At 56.6% G+C, this 24,490-nt stretch overlaps 2 protein-coding genes across 2 annotated transcripts in view; one reads left to right on the top strand and one right to left on the bottom strand.

The window, feature by feature from the left end:
• Window positions 1-1,446: 1,446 nt before the first annotated feature.
• SF3B3 (splicing factor 3b subunit 3) lies at window positions 1,447-14,919 on the bottom strand. The gene is made up of 26 exons (XM_069739526.1): window positions 14,645-14,919; window positions 12,815-12,928; window positions 12,358-12,684; window positions 11,966-12,138; window positions 11,648-11,789; window positions 11,391-11,503; window positions 11,081-11,218; window positions 10,895-10,998; window positions 10,584-10,749; window positions 10,416-10,511; window positions 10,165-10,237; window positions 6,972-7,123; window positions 6,726-6,881; window positions 6,494-6,649; window positions 6,272-6,415; window positions 5,407-5,529; window positions 5,168-5,322; window positions 4,734-4,908; window positions 4,449-4,654; window positions 4,217-4,373; window positions 4,013-4,138; window positions 3,281-3,493; window positions 3,037-3,135; window positions 2,820-2,963; window positions 1,970-2,074; window positions 1,447-1,792 (listed from the first exon to the last, which is right to left on the bottom strand). The coding sequence occupies exons 2-26, from the start codon at window positions 12,882-12,884 to the stop codon at window positions 1,652-1,654; spliced, it is 3,654 nt and encodes a 1,217-aa protein (XP_069595627.1). The 5' UTR covers window positions 12,885-12,928; window positions 14,645-14,919; the 3' UTR covers window positions 1,447-1,651.
• Window positions 14,920-14,927: 8 nt separating this feature from the next.
• COG4 (component of oligomeric golgi complex 4) overlaps window positions 14,928-24,490 on the top strand; it is a 45,054-nt gene continuing 35,491 nt past the window's right edge. Inside the window, exon 1 of the mRNA XM_069739530.1 lies at window positions 14,928-15,078. Within this exon, the coding sequence (XP_069595631.1) occupies window positions 14,959-15,078 (120 nt within the window). The 5' untranslated portion in view covers window positions 14,928-14,958. The remainder of the gene's footprint in view (window positions 15,079-24,490) is intronic.

Here is a 24,490-nt window from a genome sequence, read left to right as displayed (position 1 = left end):
ATCATCATCATCCCGCAGCCCCGGCCTCATCATCATCATCCCGCAGCCCCGGCCTCATCATCATCATCCCGCAGCCCCGGCCTCATCATCATCATCATCCCACAGCCCCGGCCTCATCATCATCGTGCAGCCCCGGCCTCATTATCATCATCGTGCAGCCCCGGCCTCATTATCATCATCATCCCACAGCCCCGGCCTCATCATCATCATCCCAATCCCGCAGCCCCGGCCTCATCATCATCATCATCCCGCAGCCCCGGCCTCATCATCATCATCCCACAGCCCCGGCCTCATCATCATCATCATCCCACAGCCCCGGGCTCATCATCATCATCCCGCAGCCCCGGCCTCATCATCATCATCCCGCAGCCCCGGCCTCATCATCATCATCCCGCAGCCCCGGCCTCATCATCATCATCCCGCAGCCCCGGCCTCATCATCATCATCCCGCAGCCCCGGCCTCATCATCATCATCATCCCGCAGCCCTGGCCTACATGCAGCACCCCGGACCATGTTAGTAACATAATACCGCCATACAGCACCCAGTACAAAAACTGCTTTAGTTTTCTTCATATAAATTCTTTATCCCATAACTTGTGGCAGAATAACATCAATATTCATCATACAGATGTACTGAGTGCGCCATGATGCCCCATGCACTGCGATACATTGACACCGTCAGGCAGGAACCTCCAGCTCCTAAATCATCCAGGCCTCCTTGTGAATGCAGCTCTGGGAGTGACTGGAGTAGGAAGGATGTCAGTCTGCACCCGGACCGCTGCGTGCGATGTCTGGAGATTGGCCTCGTGTAGCCCCAGACTCGCGTGCAGGCAGGGGTTAAATGTCCGATGTGACATCTCCAGGATGGCGCAGGGTGGGGGAGACGCGGAGCCGCCTGCTCAGGTTACACGCACGGGGTCAACATGTGCGGAGTGTGAGCCCCGAGCAGATGTGCGTCACCACACAAAACCACGTGCAGCCGGCACTCCGCAGGTCACTGGAAACCGTCAGCATGCAGGGGCACAGCTCTCAGACAACACCGGAGCAAGACGGAACTGCTGGCAGAATAGTGAGCGCAGCTCTGGATTTCATCATATTGTGAGGACGCTGTGTGCGGACCCCGGAGCTGTCGGCCCTCCTGGGTACATATCTATAACCTGTAGGCACACGCTGTCCGTCCCTGGCCTATAGCTGGATATATTTATCACCGTCTGGCGGACGGATCATATGATCACCATAAAGGAAAGGTGACTTAAGGCTCCTCTGTAAATAACAGGAGGCCGAGTATTTTTACCCCGGGACGCAGGATTTCATCACCTCAGCCTCCGCACGATACCCAGCAATCGCCAAAATAGCAGTTACCTACATAGCACTAGCAGAAAGTATGCCGTAAACTGACTGCCGCCACCAACCGCCCCACATACAGGAGCGCTGTACACAGCAGATAGAAAACCGCGTTTATTGTGCCGCGTCTGTGCGGCCGCTCAACTATCTGACAAAGAACATAAAAAAAAAAAAATCATTTTACAAAAAGTATTTACAGAGTTCCACGAGAAATCATGAGCCGAAAATGGAGAAAGTCACCGATGCCAGGTGCGCTCCAGCCTCAGCCCCCGGACCCTCGCCATGAGACAGGACCACCCGGCCTCATTAGAAGGCGTAGCGAGTGCGGATGTCTTCCAGCTTCTTGGACACCTCGGGGGGCGTCCGGTCCAGCTCCTCGGCCACGCTCTTCTGCTTCATGGGCTCCATGGAGTTGAACTGTTCACACAAGTCTCCATCAATCACATTCTGGGGGCAGAAGAGGCGACAGGTCACATTCAGTGATGGCGCAGAGCTATGCGTCTCCACGGTTACAGACAAGCGATGGGTGGTCACACGCCCAGACTGTGCTCCTGGGCGGACAGGAGACCCCAGAGGCAGATGTCCGTCATTGCCCGGACGCGGCAAGGGAAGACCACCACCTACCTTCACAGGGAAGTAATAGGAGCGGAAGCTAAGGTGGTCTCGCCCGCAGATGGGGGGATGCTCCGAGCGCAGGTGCATCTCTACATGCTGGAAGAAATCATGATCCTGTGGAGAGAAAGATTCATCAGTGTCCTGGACAAGTGTCACTAATCAAACAGGGTCCAGAGCCCCCCGCGGCCTCCACCCTTCCCCGGCCTCCCTCAAGGTCCAGAGCCTCCTGCGGCCTGCACACCCCCCCGGCCTCCCTCAAGGCCCAGAGCCCCCCACGGCCTCTACCCCCCCCCCACAGAGCCCATGGCCTCCCTCAAGGCCCAGAGCCCCCCGCGGCCTCCACCCCCCCCCCCCCCCCCCCAAGGCCCAGAGCCCCTTGTGGCCTCCACCCCCCCCCCTCAAGGCCCAGAGCCCCTTGCGGCCTCCACCCCCCCCCCTCAAGGCCCAGAGCCCCTTGCGGCAAACAACCCCCCCCCCCCCCCCCCCGACACAGAGCCCACTGCCTCCCTCAAGGCCCAGATCCGTCCCCCCCCCCCCCCCCTTCAAGGTCCAGAGCCCCCCCCCCCCCCGGCCTCCCTCAAGGCCCAGAGCCCTTTGCGGCTTCCATACCCCCAGCACAGAGCCCACAGCCTCCCTCAAAGCCCAGAGCCCCCCCGCGGCCTCCACACCCCCTTGTATAGAGCCCCGGCCCCACAACACCCCAGCACAGAGCCGCGGGGAGCTGCAGACCCCCAGCTACCATCAGTATGAGAGTCTCATTCACATCAGCTTACTGACAGCACGGCGGCGGCCATGAGCGAGCGCTTTACGTCCAGGGCCGTGCTCCCTCCTGAGATCTCGAGCAATATAAAACATTCACCTCATGGGAAGTAAATGGGACAAGGATGCCGATGCCCCCCGATAAGGTGGTGTAGACCAGAGACTCCGAGCCCCCGGGGATGAGCGTCGTCTTCTGCAGTGACAGCACCGTCTCGCCTACGTGATAGTTCATTATCACCTCTGCCTGTGGGATGGAGGATTGGTGAGTACAGGATTGACAAGAGGCGCTGCAGCAGCTCCCTCCACATGTACATTACCTTCTGAGAGGCCCCGTTCAGCAGCCCCCTGTCCCACAGCGCCTTGTTACCAGTCGGATCTTCATCAACATCATCATTTATATTGGGGGGCAGCCGGACCTGCAGCGGATGGAGAGAGCGATGAGCGGCGTCCGCAGCGACAACTGTACATACGTGCAGACACGGACCCTGCAGTCGGCATGAACATCTGCAGGGGGCAGTCAGCAAGGACACCGTCGCTACACACCGGCCGTCTGTTACTCACCACACAGATGTTACCAAACTTGTCGGCGCCAGCGACCGTGTCGTAGTCCAGCAGCGAGGAGTTGGTGACCCAGCGAGGATACGTGTCGTCAGCGAAAATGATCAGCTGGTTCTCATTGCGCTTGTAGCGCACCCAGATGAAGCTTTCCTGCACGTCGGACACGATGACGCGCTGCCCGATGGTCTGGATGCCCACAATGAAGTTGGCGATGTGCTGTGAATGGACAAGGAGACTTACTGTGTGAGCCACGGCCAGGGGGGACGGCGGGGGCAGGGGGGACGGCGGACATGCTCTTGGGCCAGGGGGGACGGCGGCCACTCTCTCGGGCCAGGGGGGACGGCGGCCACTCTCTCGGGCCAGGGGGGACGGCGGCCACTCTCTCGGGCCAGGGGGGACGGCGGCCACTCTCTCGGGCCAGGGGGGACGGCGGCCACTCTCTCGAGCCAGGGGGGACGGCGGCCACTCTCTCGGGCCAGGGGGGACGGCGGCCACTCTCTCGGGCCAGGGGGGACGGCGGCCACTCTCTCGGGCCAGGGGGGACGGCGGCCACTCTCTCGGGCCAGGGGGAGACGGCGGCCACTCTCTCGGGCCAGGGGGAGACGGCGGCCACTCTCTCGGGCCAGGGGGGACGGCGGCCACTCTCTCGGGCCAGGGGGAGACGGCGGCCACTCTCTCGGGCCAGGGGGAGACGGCGGCCACTCTCTCGGGCCAGGGGACTGCATGCGTACGCACCTTGTTTTCACATTTCCTCAGGAGCTTCTTCTTCCCTAAATCATAAACTCGCAGCAGTTTTCCAACTCCTATTAAGACTCGACCTTGGAAAGGAGCGATGGCGGCTGGAACTTCCTCTACGAGGGTCTTCAATGTAAAAGTACACTTAGATACTGACAGTTCTGGAGCAGACGGCCAGTGCCCACCCCTTGTGCCCCCACAAACCTTGTGCATAAACTCCAGCTTCTCACCACTGTTCACCAGCTTGTAGGTATACACCAGTCCTCCGGCCACGGAGCGGGGGTTCAGGATAAGGTCCTTGGCCACGCCGACCAGGACATACCAGTCATCTCCGGTGCTGTTGAAGCGGCACACTGCCACACTGCCAGTGATGACCGTACATTAGCCTCATACAGAAGTATCAGGTACCCCGACCAGGAGCAGAAGACCCCCTCACCTGAACGCGGCCTCATTCTGCTCCAGCTGCACCAGGTCCAGCGTGTTCCCCTGGATGGGGTTCATCACCCGGATCACAGACGCCCACTGACCGTTCCCAGCTTTCGGAGCTCCAAAGATGGACTCTGGCAGGTTCTCATTGAGGAAAGCAGCCGCCATCTCTGCAGCCAGCTCTCGCTCGTCCTCTCCGGCGGCTTCTACCATTTCCTACAAGAATCATTAGCAATCTGGGGGTCACGGCACAGTCCTGGCCCGAGAAGGGTGGTCACACCTGCTGGCAGCTTACCTCAGCCATCTGCTGCTTGCGCTGGGCCTTGGTGGCCTCCGTGTAGGCGTTGTGGTCCGTCTCTATGATAATCAGGTTGTTACTCTCAGGGTGGATCACAAACTTTCGTGGCGTGTACTGAAGGGGGAACGCCACCTGGTTAAACACCGCGCCCAACTTCTCCAGCGCTAAAATCCTGGCAGGGGACAAACAGGAGCATTGTACGGACCACCGCCTCACTAGACACGATCCTGCGAGTGCCGGACCCTCTGATCTGATACAGAGCTAAAATCTTAGGTGTGGACCCCCGCGTTAATGCTTGGGGACGATAAAGGCAATGTTGGGCTTAGGACACCTGTTCCACCATCGCCGCAGTATAAGGTGTCACAGGCGGAGACCCCACAAACCCTCCGGCTGTGACCCACAACTGAGCACCCGATGGCACCTGCTCTTACCTCAGGGTGTTGGTGGATATGGCCACGATGCCCTCTGGACACTGCTCGGAGGCAAAGCCGGACGCGTACTCCAGGGTCTCATATGAGAGGGGGGTGAGGTGGAAACGAGACTGGTAGGAATAACTGAGCCACGAACGGCTGGACATGGCCAGGACCTGCACACAGGAGCAGAGCGTTCATATCACCCCCGGAAGAGAAATGCAGCCCCCGCCGCCCCACGATCAGTATCGCCTCCTTACAGCCTCTTGTCCTTGCATCCTCACACGAAACAACTTGACCGGACGGGACCCGAGATAACGAGTTCTGGTATCGGACAGGTCGCCGGTGACGGGATCCAGCACGGTCCGGAGCAGCACTCCGTTCTGTAGAGATTGAGGATCACGTCAGGCGCAGCAACGATGCCTTACACCCCCACCCAAGACGAACGAGGCCTTACACCCCCCACCCAAGACGGACGAGGCCTTACACCCCCCACCAAGGATAGACGAGGCTTTACACCCCCACCCAAGACGAACGAGGCCTTACACCCCCACCCAAGACGAACGAGGCCTTACACCCCCACCCAAGACGGACGAGGCCTTACACCCCCCACCAAGGGATACACGAGGCCTTACACCCCCACCCAAGACGGACGAGGCTTTACACCCCCCACCAAGGATGGACGAGGCCTTACACCCCCCACCAAGGATACACGAGGCCTTACACCCTCCACCCAAGACGGACGAGGCCTTACACCCCCCACCAAGGATAGACGAGGCTTTACACCCCCCACCAAGGATAGACGAGGCTTTACACCCCCACCCAAGACGAACGAGGCCTTACACCCCCACCCAAGATGAACGAGGCCTTACACCCCCAAGGATAGACGAGGCCTTACATCCCCCCACCCAAGACAGACGAGGCCTTACACACACCCAAGATGGACGAGGCCTTACATCCCCCCCACCCAAGATGGACGAGGCCTTACATGCCCCCCACCCAAGATGGACGAGGCATTACACGCCCCCCACTCAAGATGGACGAGGCATTACACGCCCCCCACTCAAGACAGACGAAGCCTTACATCCCACCTAAGACAGAATCAAGGCCCCGCTGACATCTCACCTGCAGCCCAATGTTGAGATAGAGGAATCCAATGGAGCCACGCTCCCCGAGCTCGTCCTGCCGCTCCGCGCCCCCCATCTCCACGATACACAGGGCCTCGGGCTGTGCGGGGAGCGCCTGCATACTGAGCGGCTGCAGACAGTCCTGTCAGGAGGAGGGCGAGTGTTACACTATGGCAGATGCCAGGAGCGCCACCAAGCACAGACATGGCCGCCGCCTTACCGACGGGTCCAGAGAGATGATCCGGACGGTATTATCCACCAGTCCTACGGCCAAGAAGCGGGAACGCTGCTCACCGGGGGGAACGTTGGCCAGGCTCATGCACACCACGTCAGCCGACATCTCCTTCCTCTCCGTGTACTCGTTTAGCTGTCCCGACTGAAGAGAGACATGAAGAACGATGAGGTGGGAATCCAGGAGAACGCACGCTGCTGTGAAGAGAGCCGACACTTACAGGGTCCATCTCGAAGTACACCAGCTCACCCCCCGTCAGAGCGATCACCACCTGCCGCTGGTTCACCGCACACTTCACAATCATCTTCTTCCCCGGCGTCTTCCACTCGTTCACCCTCTTGTCTGCTCGAATGTGGCGGATCCCATCGGGATAGACCTGAAAACACAAGATCTCAGGTAACATCCGTCATCTGCGGCACTTCCCGTCCTGCAATGCCCCACCATCCCCCCCGTCATCAGTACCTACCTGGACCAAGGCGTCCTCACCCAGCAGAGAGCAGGACAGGGTCGGGGTTGTTCCCAGAAAGCCAGAATCCGTCACTTCTTCTACCGTCTCCCCGATAGACAGCACCAGGGTGGCGTTAACGAAGGACACGATGATGTAGGCGTCATACTCGTCTGTAAGAGGGAAGGTGAGCGGAGACCGGTGATTAAATGCGGACCCCCAGACCTCGCAACATACCAAAAAGGCTGGCGCACTACACTATATATGCCTAAATCCAAAGATAGCGGGGGTGCAAAAATAAGTGGCTGATATCAATATAACTAAAGCAAAAGAAAAGAAGCCACTAAAGAATTTTTTGCACACCACCCATGGTAAGTATCAAAAGGAACAACTTTATTGGTGACACAATAGTAGACCCCCAGACCTCGGATCCGTACATTCAGGATATCTGCTTGCTGACCAGTAACTCATCCATCGGGTACAGGGCTCATTACACAATGCCCCGATATACAGAACCACGTCGTGCCAGGGACAGGGTGGCACGTGTCAGCCACCAGACAATGACAGGAAGCAGAGATCCTACCAAAGCCCCAATATACAGTACCTCGTGCCGGGGACAGGGTGAAACGTATCAGCCACCGGACAATAACCGGAAGCAGAGATCCCACCAAAGCCCCAATATACAGTACTACGTCGTGTTGGGGACAGGGTGGCACGTGTCAGCCACAGGACAATGACCGGAAGCAGAGATCCCACCAAAGCCCCAATATACAGTACTACGTAGTGTTGGGGACAGAGTGGCACATGCAGGCCACAGGACAATGACCGGAAGCAGAGATCCCACCAAAGCCCCAATATACAGTACTACGTCATGTTGGGGACAGGGTGGCACATGTCAGCCACAGGACAATGACCGGAAGCAGAGATCCCACCAAAGCCCCAATATACAGTACCACGTAGTGTTGGGGACAGAGTGGCACATGTCAGCCACAGGACAATGACCGGAAGCAGAGATCCCACCAAAGCCCCAATATACAGTACTACGTCGTGTTGGGGACAGGGTGGCACGTGTCAGCCACCGGACAATGACCGGAAGTGGAGATCCTACACAAAGGAGAAAGCTGCCAACAGGAGCCATGATGTCAGCTTTCACTTAAAGGGGTTGTCCTCTAGTCTACATGCTGGTCAGAGGATCAGTGACATGCAGAATATGATCCGCTCACCCTCCCTGGGTCCAGGGATTTGTCTCCACTGCAGACAACCACTGACATCAGCTATTTGCACCCTCTTCACTGGATGAGCTGCTACACAGTGACTGGCTGCAGCCATGTCGAGGAGACATCACTGCTGCAGATGACCAGAGAGTACAGCTCAGTTTTGCATGTCCCTAACCCTATGGTCAAAAGACGAAGGAGGAAACCCTGTGGAAAATGAATGACGCCGTTTTGTTGGTTCCCGTGTGTTCCCTCCAAGCTGGATCCCTCTGCCCCAAAATACAAGAAAGATCTCCAGATTCAGCTGATATGAAGTGAAAAAGGCAGGAGATCCGGCTGGTGCCAGACACACCGATGCCACGTGGGATGGTGGTGCGCTCTGCCACGGCTCACGTGGACACCACCTGGAACAACTCTGCTCCATACAAGAAGCCTGCACTTCATATGAGGAGCCCCAAGTTAAGGGTCCGGCTCACAAGGACCCACTGGCGACAAGAACAAAGCAATAAGTGATCTGTAATCCACCGGCGGCCATGGCCCTCGGCAGAACGCTGACCACAGCAGATGGCTTCACCCGATGAGCGAGCGTTGTGCTCTGGAGCCTGTTCACACGGCAGGATCAGCGTCATTAACAGTCGCTCACGACGACCCGGCCGTGTAAAAGCCCTTTCAGAGGCAAACACACAAGTACTAGAACAATCCTACTCGAGCGCTATGGTATGTGGTGGGTGCACGGCGAGGAGACGAAGGAGGGATACACACCTGCGTGTGTGGAGGGGGGTTATACCAGCACCACCTCCACCAGCAGCCACCTGTGGAAGAAAAACAGAGGCTCGGTATTGGGAGAGTATCACCAAGTACCAGCCAGCGTTAGTACGAGCGCAAATGGCGACAGGTGAGAAGAAAGCGGGAGCGGCCAGCGTCACCGCCGGGGCACTGCAAGGACCACCCATCAGTATTACAGGGACCCCTCACCTACAGCAGACACTGCACTCGGGAGGACCACCCATCAGTACTACAGGGACCCCTCACCTACAGCAGACACTGCACTCGGGAGGACCACCCATCAGTACCACAGGGACCCCTCACCTACAGCAGACACTGCACTCGGGAGGACCACCCATCAGTACCACAGGGACCCCTCACCTACAGCAGACACTGCACTCGGGAGGACCACCCATCAGTACCACAGGGACCCCTCACCTACAGCAGACGCTGCACTCGGGAGGACCACCCATCAGTACCACAGGGACCCCTCACCTACAGCAGACACTGCACTCGGGAGGACCACCCATCAGTACTACAGGGACCCCTCACCTACAGCAGACACTGCACTCGGGAGGACCACCCATCAGTACCACAGGGACCCCTCACCTACAGCAGACACTGCACTCGGGAGGACCACCCATCAATATTACAGGGACCCCTCACCTACAGCAGACACTGCACTCGGGAGGACCACACATCAGTATTACAGGGACCCCTCACCTACAGCAGACACTGCACTCGGGAGGACCACCCATCAGTACCACAGGGACCCCTCACCTACAGCAGACGCTGCACTCGGGAGGACCACCCATCAGTACCACAGGGACCCCTCACCTACAGCAGATGCTGCACTCGGGACGACCACCCATCAGTACCACCCATCAGTACCACAGGGACCCCTCACCTACAGCAGACGCTGCACTCGGGATGACCACCCATCAGTACCACCCATCAGTACCACAGGGACCCCTCACCTACAGCAGACGCTGAACTCGGGAGGACCACCCATCAGTACCACCCATCAGTACCACAGGGACCCCTCACCTACAGCAGACACTGCACTCGGGAGGACCACCCATCAGTATTACAGAGGACAGGCCGGTCACTAGCAGGACCCCAGTAGAGAGAAGGAATAATGACAACGCAGTCTCCAGAGCTGGGGTGGTGCAGCCGTCACCCTTGCACATGCAGCCCCCTCCCCACCAGCACTATAGAGGGGCCGCACTACCAACCTTCAATATGTCTCCGCACCGTCCACACAGCATTGGGGTTACCGGGCAGCTCTGAGACGGCCATTTCAGAGACCTGGAAAGACGAAACAAGCGATCAGTGTCCTGGAAGGATCTCGCTCCTCCGCGGACTTTACCGGGCAGTGACCATCAGAATCTAACATCTTCTCCATGATGGCGGTCAGAGAAGAGACATGACAATTCATCAGCGAGACACAGAACAAGGCAGAAGGGAAGACGAGACCACATCATACCTCCAGTCCGTGTCTCAAGACCCTGAGAGAGGAGCGCGGCCCCCGGCCACTAGCCACGTACAGCTGAGGAGTGTCCTCATTGGCCAAGTCAGCAATCTAAAGAAAGGACAGAGAGTGGTAGGGTCCTCAGGAGAAGCACCAACCTCACCAGGTGCGGCCGCAACTTACCTGGCAGCACATGATCGGGGACAGACTGTCCTGCTCATCCACCAGCACCAGGTTCTTCAGAGGACGAGGCTGGAAGAAGAAAGTGTCTCCCTCTTCTAGGGGCATGGCAGAGGAGAACTCGGGCTCCTCATCGTCATCCCCCAGGTGAGCGATCTGGTACAGGTAACTGGAGGAGGAATGAGCACTGAGTACCGTACAGAAGAGCGCGCACACCGTCCCCCCACACACAGCAGAGCATGCACGCTGTCCCCCCACACACAGCAGAGCGCGCACGTCGTCCCCCCTCCCCCACATGAAGTGCTGACACTTACTGGTTCCCAAATTCTGAAGCCACAAAAAGGAAGCCGGTCTTCAGGACGCACATCGCTGAAGCCACCGGGACAGTGTCAAAGTATTTCAGCCGGATTTCTGTAACCTGAGGGAAAAGGTGCAGAGGGTGAGAAGACGGCGTCACACCCGGCTCCTCGGAGGCCTCCCATTTCTGGCACCCTCCTCACCATGTCCTCGTCTGTCTCCAGCGTGATCTTAAAGATGTCTCCCTGCTCTGTCTGCGCCAGGAAGAAAAACATGGATTTGGTTTTGTGTGTGGCGGAGCAGACGAAGATCATCCCTCGCTCGGGGTCGTCCAGGTCATTCTGCGCAGAGAAAAGAAAGTGTCAGGAGGGTTTATAGCAAGAAAGCAGTGATGATTCCGGAGGGCCGGCCGGAATCAGGGGCTTCACTTCCTCTCCAGAATAGTCAGAGAAGAGACATGAGAATTCATCATTACCGGCTGAAAGGAAAGTCGGCGGCACGTTCGCCACTCACCCTCCTCCTCGGGATGGGACAGCGGATGTCCGGCTGATCACCGAAGTTCTTGTATGTGATGTAGTTTTCGGAGCAGATCAGCACGCCGCTGGGGCCGTCCGAGCCGCCGGGAACTGCAAGGAAGAGGCATGAGAAGGTGTCAGACGCTGAGGCCACCGCACCCCGACAGTCACCCAACAATGGTCAGGAACCCCGCGCGGGCACTGCACCACCACACATGCAGTGATTGGACACCTCGATGCTCTGGGTGGTCTCACCTGTGATGAGGAAGTTGCCGTGCTCCTCCAGCGGCTCGCTGTACTTCCGCACCACGTGATTCAGACCCAGATCCAGCTCGTAGAAGGTCAGGGTCTGCTGGGTGTTGGCGGCCGCTTCCCCCGTAGGGTCATTATCGGCCTCCTACAAAGAAACCAAATCCTGTCTAGAGCAAAGAACCAAATCCTGGCGCACGGTGCAACGGCCCGAGGCAGCTCAACATCAGCAACACAGCTCTCTCCAGCAGAGTCAGAGAAGAGACATGAGGACTCATCATACAGAGCGCAGAGCAGGAGCACCACCCCCAGCATCCATCTCACCTCATAGTCCATCTCCAGGCAGGCAAACATGGGGTTCTCAAAGCCGACATCCACCCCCACCACGTGGTACACCAGGGTGCTGGCCTTGTGGGCCTCCAGCGGGGAGGAGATGGTGAGCCGGGCAGCAGCGTCTCTGTTCAGGATGTAGACCAGCTTCTGCTTCTCTATGGCGCCTGAAAATAGAGAGGGGTGAGGAGCGGGCACCTCAGACACCCCGGGGGGCCACAAACCGCAACACCCCACAGTAAAGTCACATGAAGGGACAATGGGTCAGATGGAAGAGACGCTACCAATCATGGCCGACCTGCCGTATAACGATGAGAGCCCAGCCTGAATAAAGGGGTCCTCAGAACGCTCCAGTGTAAGGAGGAGACCCCCAGGGAACTACTCACTTATCATCACAGCTCTGCCTTTGGGGTCCACCGCCAAGAACTGCCCGGGCACAATCCTGCGGCAGCCGCTCTTCCCGAACGTCTCCTGGTGGATCTTCTCGAACATGTTCTTGGACGGGTGGTACTCCAGGATGATGATGCGGCCCGAGTCGCTGCCCACCACTATGTAATCCTTGGTGCCGCCGGTCAGACGGAAAGCCATGAGCGAGCGGATGACGCCGAACACCTCCACCGTCAGCAGCGTGTGCACCTTCCCCGTGTTGGCGTCAGGGCGCAGCAGCTCCAGGATCTTCCCCCGGGAAACAACGATCTCCTGGAGTTTAGTTCCTGGACACAAGAGAACAGACTATGAGAAACCGCAGTGGGCGCCGCTGAGTGAGTAATCCCCAGAGGGGTGTGAGGCCAGCACCGCCACACCGGCCGATCACCGGGATACACGGCGGGCCGGGGACGCTACCTGAGAAGTTCCCATGGATGGCAAAGCTGATGCCGGTGGCTCTCTGCAGGGTCAGGTTATAGAGGAACATGGCGGCAGCGGCTCCAGATCAGCGACACAAGGAGAACAGGCGAGCTGGAAACCAGGAAGAAGCGTTACAACCGGCGGCAGCAGGTAATGTGACCGCGCCGCCACACAACCACCGCCACCCACCGCTCAGAGGTCAGTCATCTCCAGCCACTGTGTCAGAGAAGAGACATGAGGACTCATCATGGAAGGAGAGTGCGGCCCGGGAGAGGGGGTGGATAGGGGAGAGCGCGGCCCGGGAGAGGGGGGGGATAGGGAGAGCGCGGCCCGGGAGAGGGGGGGATAGGGAGAGCGCGGCCCGGGAGAGGGGGGGGATAGGGAGAGCGCGGCCCGGGAGAGGGGGGGGATAGGGAGAGTGCGGCCCGGGAGAGGGGGTGGATAGGGGAGAGCGCGGCCCGGGAGAGGGGGTGGATAGGGGAGAGCGCGGCCCGGGAGAGGGGGTGGATAGGGGAGAGCGCGGCCCGGGAGAGGGGGGGATAGGGAGAGCGCGGCCCGGGAGAGGGGGTGGATAGGGGAGAGCGCGGCCCGGGAGAGGGGGGATAGGGAAAGCGCGGCCCGGGAGAGGGGGGGGGGATAGGGGAGAGCGCGGCCCGGGAGAGAAGGGGGGGGGGATAGGGGACAGCGCGGCCCGGAAGAGAGGGGGGGGGGGATAGGGGAGAGCGCGGCCCAACAGAGGGGGGGGGGATAGAGGCGCGCGGCAGAACAGAGGGGGGGGGATAGAGGCGCGCGGCAGAACAGAGGGGGGGATAGAGGAGCGCGGCAGAACACAGGGGTGGGTAGAGGCGCGCGGCAAAACACAGGGGGGATAGAGGCGCGCGGCAGAACAGAGGGGGGATAGAGGCGCGCGGCAGAACAGAGGGGGGGATAGAGGCGCGCGGCAGAACAGAGGGGGGGGATGGAGGCGCGCGGCAGAACAGAGGGGGGGGATGGAGGCGCGCGGCAGAACAGAGGGGGGGGATGGAGGCGCGCGGCAGAACACGGGGGGGGATGGAGGCGCGCGGCAGAACACAGGGGGGGGGATAGAGGCGCGCGGCAGAACACAGGGGGGGGATGGAGGCGCGCGGCAGAACAGAGGGGGGGATGGAGGCGCGCGGCAGAACAGAGGGGGGGGATGGAGGCGCGCGGCAGAACACGGGGGGGGATAGAGGTGCGCGGCAGAACAGAGGGGGGGGATAGAGGCGAGCGGCAGAACACGGGGGGGGGGGGTTAGAGGCGCGCTGCAGAACAGAGGGGGGGGGATAGAGGTGCGCGGCAGAACACGGGGGGGGGGGTTAGAGGCGCGCGGCAGAACACGGGGGGGGGTTAGAGGCGCGCTGCAGAACAGAGGGGGGGGGGATGGAGGCGCGCTGCAGAACAGAGGGGGGGGGGATAGAGGCGCGCGGCAGAACAGAGGGGGGGGGGATAGAGGTGCGCGGCAGAACACGGGGGGGGGGGGGGTTAGAGGCGCGCGGCAGAACAGAGGGGGGGGGATAGAGGTGCGCGGCAGAACACGGGGGGGGGGGTTAGAGGTGCGCGGCAGAACACGGGGGGGGGGGGTTAGAGGCGCGCTGCAGAACAGAGGGGGGGGGATGGAGGCGCGCTGCAGAACAGAGGGGGGGGGATGGAGGCGCGCTGCAGAACAGAGGGGGGGGGGATAGAGGCGCGCGGCAGAACAGAGGGGGGGGGATGGAGGCCCCCGACCCTCCCGGTAATCCTCCCCGCACGGCCTCGCCCTCACATTACCCGGCCCCGGTCACCCCGCACTGTCCCCGGACCTCTCCTCACCCGGTGTCGGGGCGCGGCTCGGGCGGATGGCGGAGATTACGGGCGGATTGCCGCGCGGGGATCACTCTGCCGCCATTTCGCGGCGCTCACACTCCGGGAGGTCTCCACACAGCTGCCCGGCCTGTGCTGATCCCGCCGCCGTCACCACCTCCGTAGCCCGGGCCGCCCCTGCCGGTGCCCCCGGATGTCCACGTAGCTCAGTGCGCGCACACACCCGCCGCCCGCTCGGTCACCGGCAGCACGAGGACAGCCCGGCTCTGCAGGACACCGGAAGTGAAGCGCGAGCGAGGGCCGGAAGTGACGTGTCCTCCAACATGGCCGCCTCAGCAAGTTACCAAGGAGACGGGGGCTCCGCGCTCAGCATGGACCGAATCCGCTCCCTCACCGACCTGCAGGAGCTGGAGGAGGCGTACACGCGGCTGTGTGCGGAGGAGGTGACGGGGAGGAGGGCGAGGGCCCCGGAGACCGACAGTGACAGGAGGAGCCTCTATAGTGTCAGTGACAGGAGGAGCCTCTATAGTGTCAGTGACAGGAGGAGCCTCTATAGTGTCAGTGACAGGAGGAGCCTCTATAGTGTCAGTGACAGGAGGAGCCTCTATAGTATCAGTGACAGAAGGAGCCTCTATAGTGTCAGTGACAGGAGGAGCCTCTATAGTGTCAGTGACAGGAGGAGCCTCTATAGTATCAGTGACAGGAGGAGCCTCTATAGTGTCAGTGACAGGAGGATCCTCTATAGTATCAGTGACAGGAGGAGGCTCTATAGTGTCAGTGACCGGAGCCTCTATAGTGTCAGTGACCGGAGCCTCTATAGTGTCAGTGACAGGAGGAGCCTCTATAGTATCAGTGACAGGAGGAGCCTCTATAGTGTCAGTGACAGGAGGAGCCTCTATAGTGTCAGTGACAGGAGGATCCTCTATAGTATCAGTGACAGGAGGAGGCTCTATAGTGTCAATGACAGGAGGAGCCTCTATAGTGTCAGTGACAGGAGGAGCATCTATAGTGTCAGTGACAGGAGGAGCCTCTATAGTGTCAGTGATGGGAGGAGCCTCTATAGTGTCAGTGACAGGAGGAGCCTCTATAGTGTCAGTGACAGGAGGAGCCTCTATAGTGTCAGTGACGGGAGGATCCTCTATAGTGTCAGTGACAGGAGGAGCCTCTATAGTGTCAGTGATGGGAGGAGCCTCTATAGTGTCAGTGACAGGAGGAGCCTCTATAGTGTCAGTGACAGGAGGAGCCTCTATAGTGTCAGTGACGGGAGGATCCTCTATAGTGTCAGTGACAGGAGGAGCCTCTATAGTGTCAGTGACAGGAGGAGCCTCTATAGTGTCAGTGACAGGAGGAGCCTCTATAGTGTCAGTGACAGGAGCCTCTATAGTGTCAGTGACAGGAGGAGCCTCTATAGTGTCAGTGACAGGAGGAGCCTCTATAGTATCAGTGACAGAAGGAGCCTCTATAGTGTCAGTGACAGGAGGAGCCTCTATAGTGTCAGTGACAGGAGGATCCTCTATAGTATCAGTGACAGGAGGATCCTCTATAGTGTCAGTGACGGGAGGATCCTCTATAGTGTCAGTGACGGGAGGAGCCTCTATAGTGTCAGTGACAGGAGGATCCTCTATAGTGTCAGTGACAGGAGCCTCTATAGTGTCAGTGATGAGAGGAGCCTCTATAGTGTCAGTGACAGGAGGAGCCTCTATAGTGTCAGTGACAGGAGGAGCCTCTATAGTGTCAGTGATGGGAGGAGCCTCTATAGTGTCAGTGACAGGAGGAGCCTCTATAGTGTCAGTGACGGGAGGAGCCTCTATAGTGTCAGTGACGGGAGGATCCTCTATAGTGTCAGTGACAGGAGGAGCCTCTATAGTGTCAGTGACAGGAGGAGCCTCTATAGTGTCAGTGACGGGAGGATCCTCTATAGTGTCAGTGACGGGAGGAGCCTCTATAGTGTCAGTGACAGGAGGAGCCTCTATAGTGTCAGTGACAGGAGGAGCCTCTATAGTGTCAGTGACAGGAGGAGCCTCTATAGCGTCAGTGACAGGAGGAGCCTCTATAGTGTCAGTGACAGGAGGATCCTCTATAGTGTCTGTGACAGGAGGAGCCTCTATAGTGTCAGTGACAGGAGCCTCTATAGTGTCAGTGACAGGAGGAGCCTCTATAGTGTCAGTGACAGGAGGAGCCTCTATAGTGTCATTGACAGGAGGATCCTCTATAGTGTCAGTGACAGGAGGAGCCTCTATAGTGTCAGTGACAGGAGGAGCCTCTATAGTGTCAGTGACAGGAGGATCCTCTATAGTGTCAGTGACAGGAGGATCCTCTATAGTGTCTGTGACAGGAGGAGCCTCTATAGTGTCAGTGACAGGAGCCTCTATAGTGTCAGTGACAGGAGGAGCCTCTATAGTGTCAGTGACAGGAGGAGCCTCTATAGTGTCATTGACAGGAGGATCCTCTATAGTGTCAGTGACAGGAGGAGCCTCTATAGTGTCAGTGACAGGAGGAGCCTCTATAGTGTCAGTGACAGGAGGATCCTCTATAGTGTCAGTGACAGGAGGAGCCTCTATAGTGTCAGTGACAGGAGGAGCCTCTATAGTGTCAGTGACAGGAGGAGCCTCTATAGCGTCAGTGACAGGAGGAGCCTCTATAGTGTCAGTGACAGGAGGATCCTCTATAGTGTCAGTGACGGGAGGATCCTCTATAGTGTCAGTGACAGGAGGAGCCTCTATAGTGTCAGTGACAGGAGGATCCTCTATAGTGTCAGTGACGGGAGGATCCTCTATAGTGTCAGTGACAGGAGGAGCCTCTATAGTGTCAGTGACAGGAGGAGCCTCTATAGTGTCAGTGACAGGAGGATCCTCTATAGTGTCAGTGACAGGAGGAGCATCTATAGTGTCAGTGACAGGAGGAGCCTCTATAGCGTCAGTGACAGGAGGAGCCTCTATAGCGTCAGTGACAGGAGGATCCTCTATAGTGTCAGTGACAGGAGGAGCATCTATAGTGTCAGTGACAGGAGGATCCTCTATAGTGTCAGTGACAGGAGGAGCCTCTATAGTGTCAGTGACAGGAGGAGCCTCTATAGCGTCAGTGACAGGAGGAGCCTCTATAGTGTCAGTGACGGGAGGATCCTCTATAGTGTCAGTGACAGGAGGAGCCTCTATAGTGTCAGTGACAGGAGGAGCCTCTATAGTGTCAGTGACAGGAGGATCCTCTATAGTGTCAGTGACAGGAGGATCCTCTATAGTGTCAGTGACAGGAGGAGCATCTATAGTGTCAGTGACAGGAGGATCCTCTATAGTGTCAGTGACAGGAGGAGCCTCTATAGTGTCAGTGACAGGAGGAGCATCTATAGTGTCAGTGACAGGAGGATCCTCTATAGTGTCAGTGACAGGAGGAGCATCTCTAGTGTCAGTGACAGGAGGATCCTCTATAGTGTCAGTGACAGGAGGAGCCTCTATAGTGTCAGTGACAGGAGGAGCCTCTATAGTGTCAGTGACAGGAGGATCCTCTATAGTGTCAGTGACAGGAGGATCCTCTATAGTGTCAGTGACAGGAGGAGGCTCTATAGTGTCAGTGATGGGAGGAGCCTCTATAGTGTCAGTGACAGGAGGAGCCTCTATAGTGTCAGTGATGGGAGAATCCTCTATAGTGTCAGTGACAGGAGGAGCCTCTATAGTGTCAGTGACAGGAGCCTCTATAGTATCAGTGACAGGAGGATCCTCTATAGTGTCAATGACAGGAGGAGCCTCTATAGTGTCAGTGACAGGAGGAGGCTCTATAGTGTCAATGACAGGAGGAGCCTCTATAGTGTCAGTGACAGGAGGAGCCTCTATAGTGTCAGTGACAGGAGGAGCCTCTATAGTGTCAGTGATGGGAGGAGCCTCTATAGTGTCAGTGACAGGAGGAGCCTCTATAGTGTCAGTGATGGGAGAATCCTCTATAGTGTCAGTGACAGGAGGAGCCTCTATAGTGTCAGTGATGGGACAATCCTCTATAGTGTCAGTGACAGGAGGAGCCTCTATAGTGTCAGTGACAGGAGGAGGCTCTATAGTGTCAGTGACGGGAGGAGCCTCTATAGTGTCAGTGACAGGAGGAGCCTCTATAGTGTCAGTGATGGGAGGATCCTCTATAGTGTCAGTGACGGGAGGATCCTCTGTAGTGTCAGTGACAGGAGGAGCCTCTATAGTGTCAGTGACAGGAGGAGCCTCTATAGTGTCAGTGACAGGAGCCTCTATAGTGTCAGTGACAGGAGGATCCTCTATAGTGTCAGTGACAGGAGGATCCTCTATAGTGTCAGTGACGGGAGGATCCTCTATAGTGTCAGTGACAGGAGGAGCCTCTATAGTGTCAGTGACAGGAGGAGCCTCTATAGTGTCATTGACAGGAGGATCCTCTATAGTGTCAGTGACAGGAGGAGCCTCTATAGTGTCAGTGACAGGAGGAGCCTCTATAGTGTCAGTGACAGGAGGATCCTCTATAGTGTCAGTGACAGGAGGAGCCTCTATAGTGTCAGTGACAGGAGGAGCCTCTATAGTGTCAGTGACAGGAGGAGCCTCTATAGCGTCAGTGACAGGAGGAGCCTCTATAGTGTCAGTGACAGGAGGATCCTCTATAGTGTCAGTGACGGGAGGATCCTCTATAGTGTCAGTGACGGGAGGAGCCTCTATAGTGTCAGTGACGGGAGGATCCTCTATAGTGTCAGTGACGGGAGGATCCTCTATAGTGTCAGTGACAGGAGGAGCCTCTATAGTGTCAGTGACAGGAGCCTCTATAGTGTCAGTGATGGGAGGAGCCTCTATAGTGTCAGTGACAGGAGGATCCTCTATAGTGTCAGTGACAGGAGAATCCTCTATAGTGTCAGTGACAGGAGCCTCTATAGTGTCAGTGACAGGAGGATCCTCTATAGTGTCAGTGACAGGAGGAGCCTCTATAGTGTCAGTGACAGGAGGAGCCTCTATAGTGTCAGTGACGGGAGGAGCCTCTATAGTGTCAGTGACAGGAGCCTCTATAGTGTCAGTGATGGGAGGAGCCTCTATAGTGTCAGTGACCGGAGCCTCTATAGTGTCAGTGACAGGAGGAGCCTCTATAGTGTCAGTGACAGGAGGATCCTCTATAGTGTCAGTGACAGGAGGAGCCTCTATAGTGTCAGTGACGGGAGGATCCTCTATAGTGTCAGTGACGGGAGGAGCCTCTATAGTGTCAGTGACAGGAGCCTCTATAGTGTCAGTAACAGGAGAATCCTCTATAGTGTCAGTGACAGGAGCCTCTATAGTGTCAGTGACAGGAGAATCCTCTATAGTGTCAGTGACAGCAGGAGCCTCTATAGTGTCAGTGACAGGAGGATCCTCTATAGTATCAGTGACAGGAGGAGCCTCTATAGTGTCAGTGACAGGAGCCTCTATAGTGTCAGTGACAGGAGGAGCCTCTATAGTGTCAGTGACAGGAGGAGCCTCTATAGTGTCAGTGACGGGAGGATCCTCTATAGTGTCAGTGACAGGAGGAGCCTCTATAGTGTCAGTGATGGGAGGAGCCTCTATAGTGTCAGTGACAGGAGGAGCCTCTATAGTGTCAGTGACAGGAGGAGCCTCTATAGTGTCAGTGACGGGAGGATCCTCTATAGTGTCAGTGACAGGAGGAGCCTCTATAGTGTCAGTGACAGGAGGAGCCTCTATAGTGTCAGTGACAGGAGGAGCCTCTATAGTGTCAGTGACAGGAGCCTCTATAGTGTCAGTGACAGGAGGAGCCTCTATAGTGTCAGTGACAGGAGGAGCCTCTATAGTATCAGTGACAGAAGGAGCCTCTATAGTGTCAGTGACAGGAGGAGCCTCTATAGTGTCAGTGACAGGAGGATCCTCTATAGTATCAGTGACAGGAGGATCCTCTATAGTGTCAGTGACGGGAGGATCCTCTATAGTGTCAGTGACGGGAGGAGCCTCTATAGTGTCAGTGACAGGAGGATCCTCTATAGTGTCAGTGACAGGAGCCTCTATAGTGTCAGTGATGAGAGGAGCCTCTATAGTGTCAGTGACAGGAGGAGCCTCTATAGTGTCAGTGACAGGAGGAGCCTCTATAGTGTCAGTGATGGGAGGAGCCTCTATAGTGTCAGTGACAGGAGGAGCCTCTATAGTGTCAGTGACGGGAGGAGCCTCTATAGTGTCAGTGACGGGAGGATCCTCTATAGTGTCAGTGACAGGAGGAGCCTCTATAGTGTCAGTGACAGGAGGAGCCTCTATAGTGTCAGTGACGGGAGGATCCTCTATAGTGTCAGTGACGGGAGGAGCCTCTATAGTGTCAGTGACAGGAGGAGCCTCTATAGTGTCAGTGACAGGAGGAGCCTCTATAGTGTCAGTGACAGGAGGAGCCTCTATAGCGTCAGTGACAGGAGGAGCCTCTATAGTGTCAGTGACAGGAGGATCCTCTATAGTGTCTGTGACAGGAGGAGCCTCTATAGTGTCAGTGACAGGAGCCTCTATAGTGTCAGTGACAGGAGGAGCCTCTATAGTGTCAGTGACAGGAGGAGCCTCTATAGTGTCATTGACAGGAGGATCCTCTATAGTGTCAGTGACAGGAGGAGCCTCTATAGTGTCAGTGACAGGAGGAGCCTCTATAGTGTCAGTGACAGGAGGATCCTCTATAGTGTCAGTGACAGGAGGATCCTCTATAGTGTCTGTGACAGGAGGAGCCTCTATAGTGTCAGTGACAGGAGCCTCTATAGTGTCAGTGACAGGAGGAGCCTCTATAGTGTCAGTGACAGGAGGAGCCTCTATAGTGTCATTGACAGGAGGATCCTCTATAGTGTCAGTGACAGGAGGAGCCTCTATAGTGTCAGTGACAGGAGGAGCCTCTATAGTGTCAGTGACAGGAGGATCCTCTATAGTGTCAGTGACAGGAGGAGCCTCTATAGTGTCAGTGACAGGAGGAGCCTCTATAGTGTCAGTGACAGGAGGAGCCTCTATAGCGTCAGTGACAGGAGGAGCCTCTATAGTGTCAGTGACAGGAGGATCCTCTATAGTGTCAGTGACGGGAGGATCCTCTATAGTGTCAGTGACAGGAGGAGCCTCTATAGTGTCAGTGACAGGAGGATCCTCTATAGTGTCAGTGACGGGAGGATCCTCTATAGTGTCAGTGACAGGAGGAGCCTCTATAGTGTCAGTGACAGGAGGAGCCTCTATAGTGTCAGTGACAGGAGGATCCTCTATAGTGTCAGTGACAGGAGGAGCATCTATAGTGTCAGTGACAGGAGGAGCCTCTATAGCGTCAGTGACAGGAGGAGCCTCTATAGCGTCAGTGACAGGAGGATCCTCTATAGTGTCAGTGACAGGAGGAGCATCTATAGTGTCAGTGACAGGAGGATCCTCTATAGTGTCAGTGACAGGAGGAGCCTCTATAGTGTCAGTGACAGGAGGAGCCTCTATAGCGTCAGTGACAGGAGGAGCCTCTATAGTGTCAGTGACGGGAGGATCCTCTATAGTGTCAGTGACAGGAGGAGCCTCTATAGTGTCAGTGACAGGAGGAGCCTCTATAGTGTCAGTGACAGGAGGATCCTCTATAGTGTCAGTGACAGGAGGATCCTCTATAGTGTCAGTGACAGGAGGAGCATCTATAGTGTCAGTGACAGGAGGATCCTCTATAGTGTCAGTGACAGGAGGAGCCTCTATAGTGTCAGTGACAGGAGGAGCATCTATAGTGTCAGTGACAGGAGGATCCTCTATAGTGTCAGTGACAGGAGGAGCATCTCTAGTGTCAGTGACAGGAGGATCCTCTATAGTGTCAGTGACAGGAGGAGCCTCTATAGTGTCAGTGACAGGAGGAGCCTCTATAGTGTCAGTGACAGGAGGATCCTCTATAGTGTCAGTGACAGGAGGATCCTCTATAGTGTCAGTGACAGGAGGAGGCTCTATAGTGTCAGTGATGGGAGGAGCCTCTATAGTGTCAGTGACAGGAGGAGCCTCTATAGTGTCAGTGATGGGAGAATCCTCTATAGTGTCAGTGACAGGAGGAGCCTCTATAGTGTCAGTGACAGGAGCCTCTATAGTATCAGTGACAGGAGGATCCTCTATAGTGTCAATGACAGGAGGAGCCTCTATAGTGTCAGTGACAGGAGGAGGCTCTATAGTGTCAATGACAGGAGGAGCCTCTATAGTGTCAGTGACAGGAGGAGCCTCTATAGTGTCAGTGACAGGAGGAGCCTCTATAGTGTCAGTGATGGGAGGAGCCTCTATAGTGTCAGTGACAGGAGGAGCCTCTATAGTGTCAGTGATGGGAGAATCCTCTATAGTGTCAGTGACAGGAGGAGCCTCTATAGTGTCAGTGATGGGACAATCCTCTATAGTGTCAGTGACAGGAGGAGCCTCTATAGTGTCAGTGACAGGAGGAGGCTCTATAGTGTCAGTGACGGGAGGAGCCTCTATAGTGTCAGTGACAGGAGGAGCCTCTATAGTGTCAGTGATGGGAGGATCCTCTATAGTGTCAGTGACGGGAGGATCCTCTGTAGTGTCAGTGACAGGAGGAGCCTCTATAGTGTCAGTGACAGGAGGAGCCTCTATAGTGTCAGTGACAGGAGCCTCTATAGTGTCAGTGACAGGAGGATCCTCTATAGTGTCAGTGACAGGAGGATCCTCTATAGTGTCAGTGACGGGAGGATCCTCTATAGTGTCAGTGACAGGAGGAGCCTCTATAGTGTCAGTGACAGGAGGAGCCTCTATAGTGTCATTGACAGGAGGATCCTCTATAGTGTCAGTGACAGGAGGAGCCTCTATAGTGTCAGTGACAGGAGGAGCCTCTATAGTGTCAGTGACAGGAGGATCCTCTATAGTGTCAGTGACAGGAGGAGCCTCTATAGTGTCAGTGACAGGAGGAGCCTCTATAGTGTCAGTGACAGGAGGAGCCTCTATAGCGTCAGTGACAGGAGGAGCCTCTATAGTGTCAGTGACAGGAGGATCCTCTATAGTGTCAGTGACGGGAGGATCCTCTATAGTGTCAGTGACGGGAGGAGCCTCTATAGTGTCAGTGACGGGAGGATCCTCTATAGTGTCAGTGACGGGAGGATCCTCTATAGTGTCAGTGACAGGAGGAGCCTCTATAGTGTCAGTGACAGGAGCCTCTATAGTGTCAGTGATGGGAGGAGCCTCTATAGTGTCAGTGACAGGAGGATCCTCTATAGTGTCAGTGACAGGAGAATCCTCTATAGTGTCAGTGACAGGAGCCTCTATAGTGTCAGTGACAGGAGGATCCTCTATAGTGTCAGTGACAGGAGGAGCCTCTATAGTGTCAGTGACAGGAGGAGCCTCTATAGTGTCAGTGACGGGAGGAGCCTCTATAGTGTCAGTGACAGGAGCCTCTATAGTGTCAGTGATGGGAGGAGCCTCTATAGTGTCAGTGACCGGAGCCTCTATAGTGTCAGTGACAGGAGGAGCCTCTATAGTGTCAGTGACAGGAGGATCCTCTATAGTGTCAGTGACAGGAGGAGCCTCTATAGTGTCAGTGACGGGAGGATCCTCTATAGTGTCAGTGACGGGAGGAGCCTCTATAGTGTCAGTGACAGGAGCCTCTATAGTGTCAGTAACAGGAGAATCCTCTATAGTGTCAGTGACAGGAGCCTCTATAGTGTCAGTGACAGGAGAATCCTCTATAGTGTCAGTGACAGCAGGAGCCTCTATAGTGTCAGTGACAGGAGGATCCTCTATAGTATCAGTGACAGGAGGAGCCTCTATAGTGTCAGTGACAGGAGCCTCTATAGTGTCAGTGACAGGAGGAGCCTCTATAGTGTCAGTGACAGGAGGAGCCTCTATAGTGTCAGTGACAGGAGCCTCTATAGTGTCAGTGATGAGAGGAGCCTCTATAGTGTCAGTGACCGGAGCC

Source organism: Ranitomeya imitator, chromosome 9 (genome assembly GCF_032444005.1).
Source record: "Ranitomeya imitator isolate aRanImi1 chromosome 9, aRanImi1.pri, whole genome shotgun sequence".
Taxonomy (NCBI): Eukaryota; Metazoa; Chordata; class Amphibia; order Anura; family Dendrobatidae; genus Ranitomeya; species Ranitomeya imitator.
This window is presented reverse-complemented; position numbering and strand designations above follow the sequence as displayed.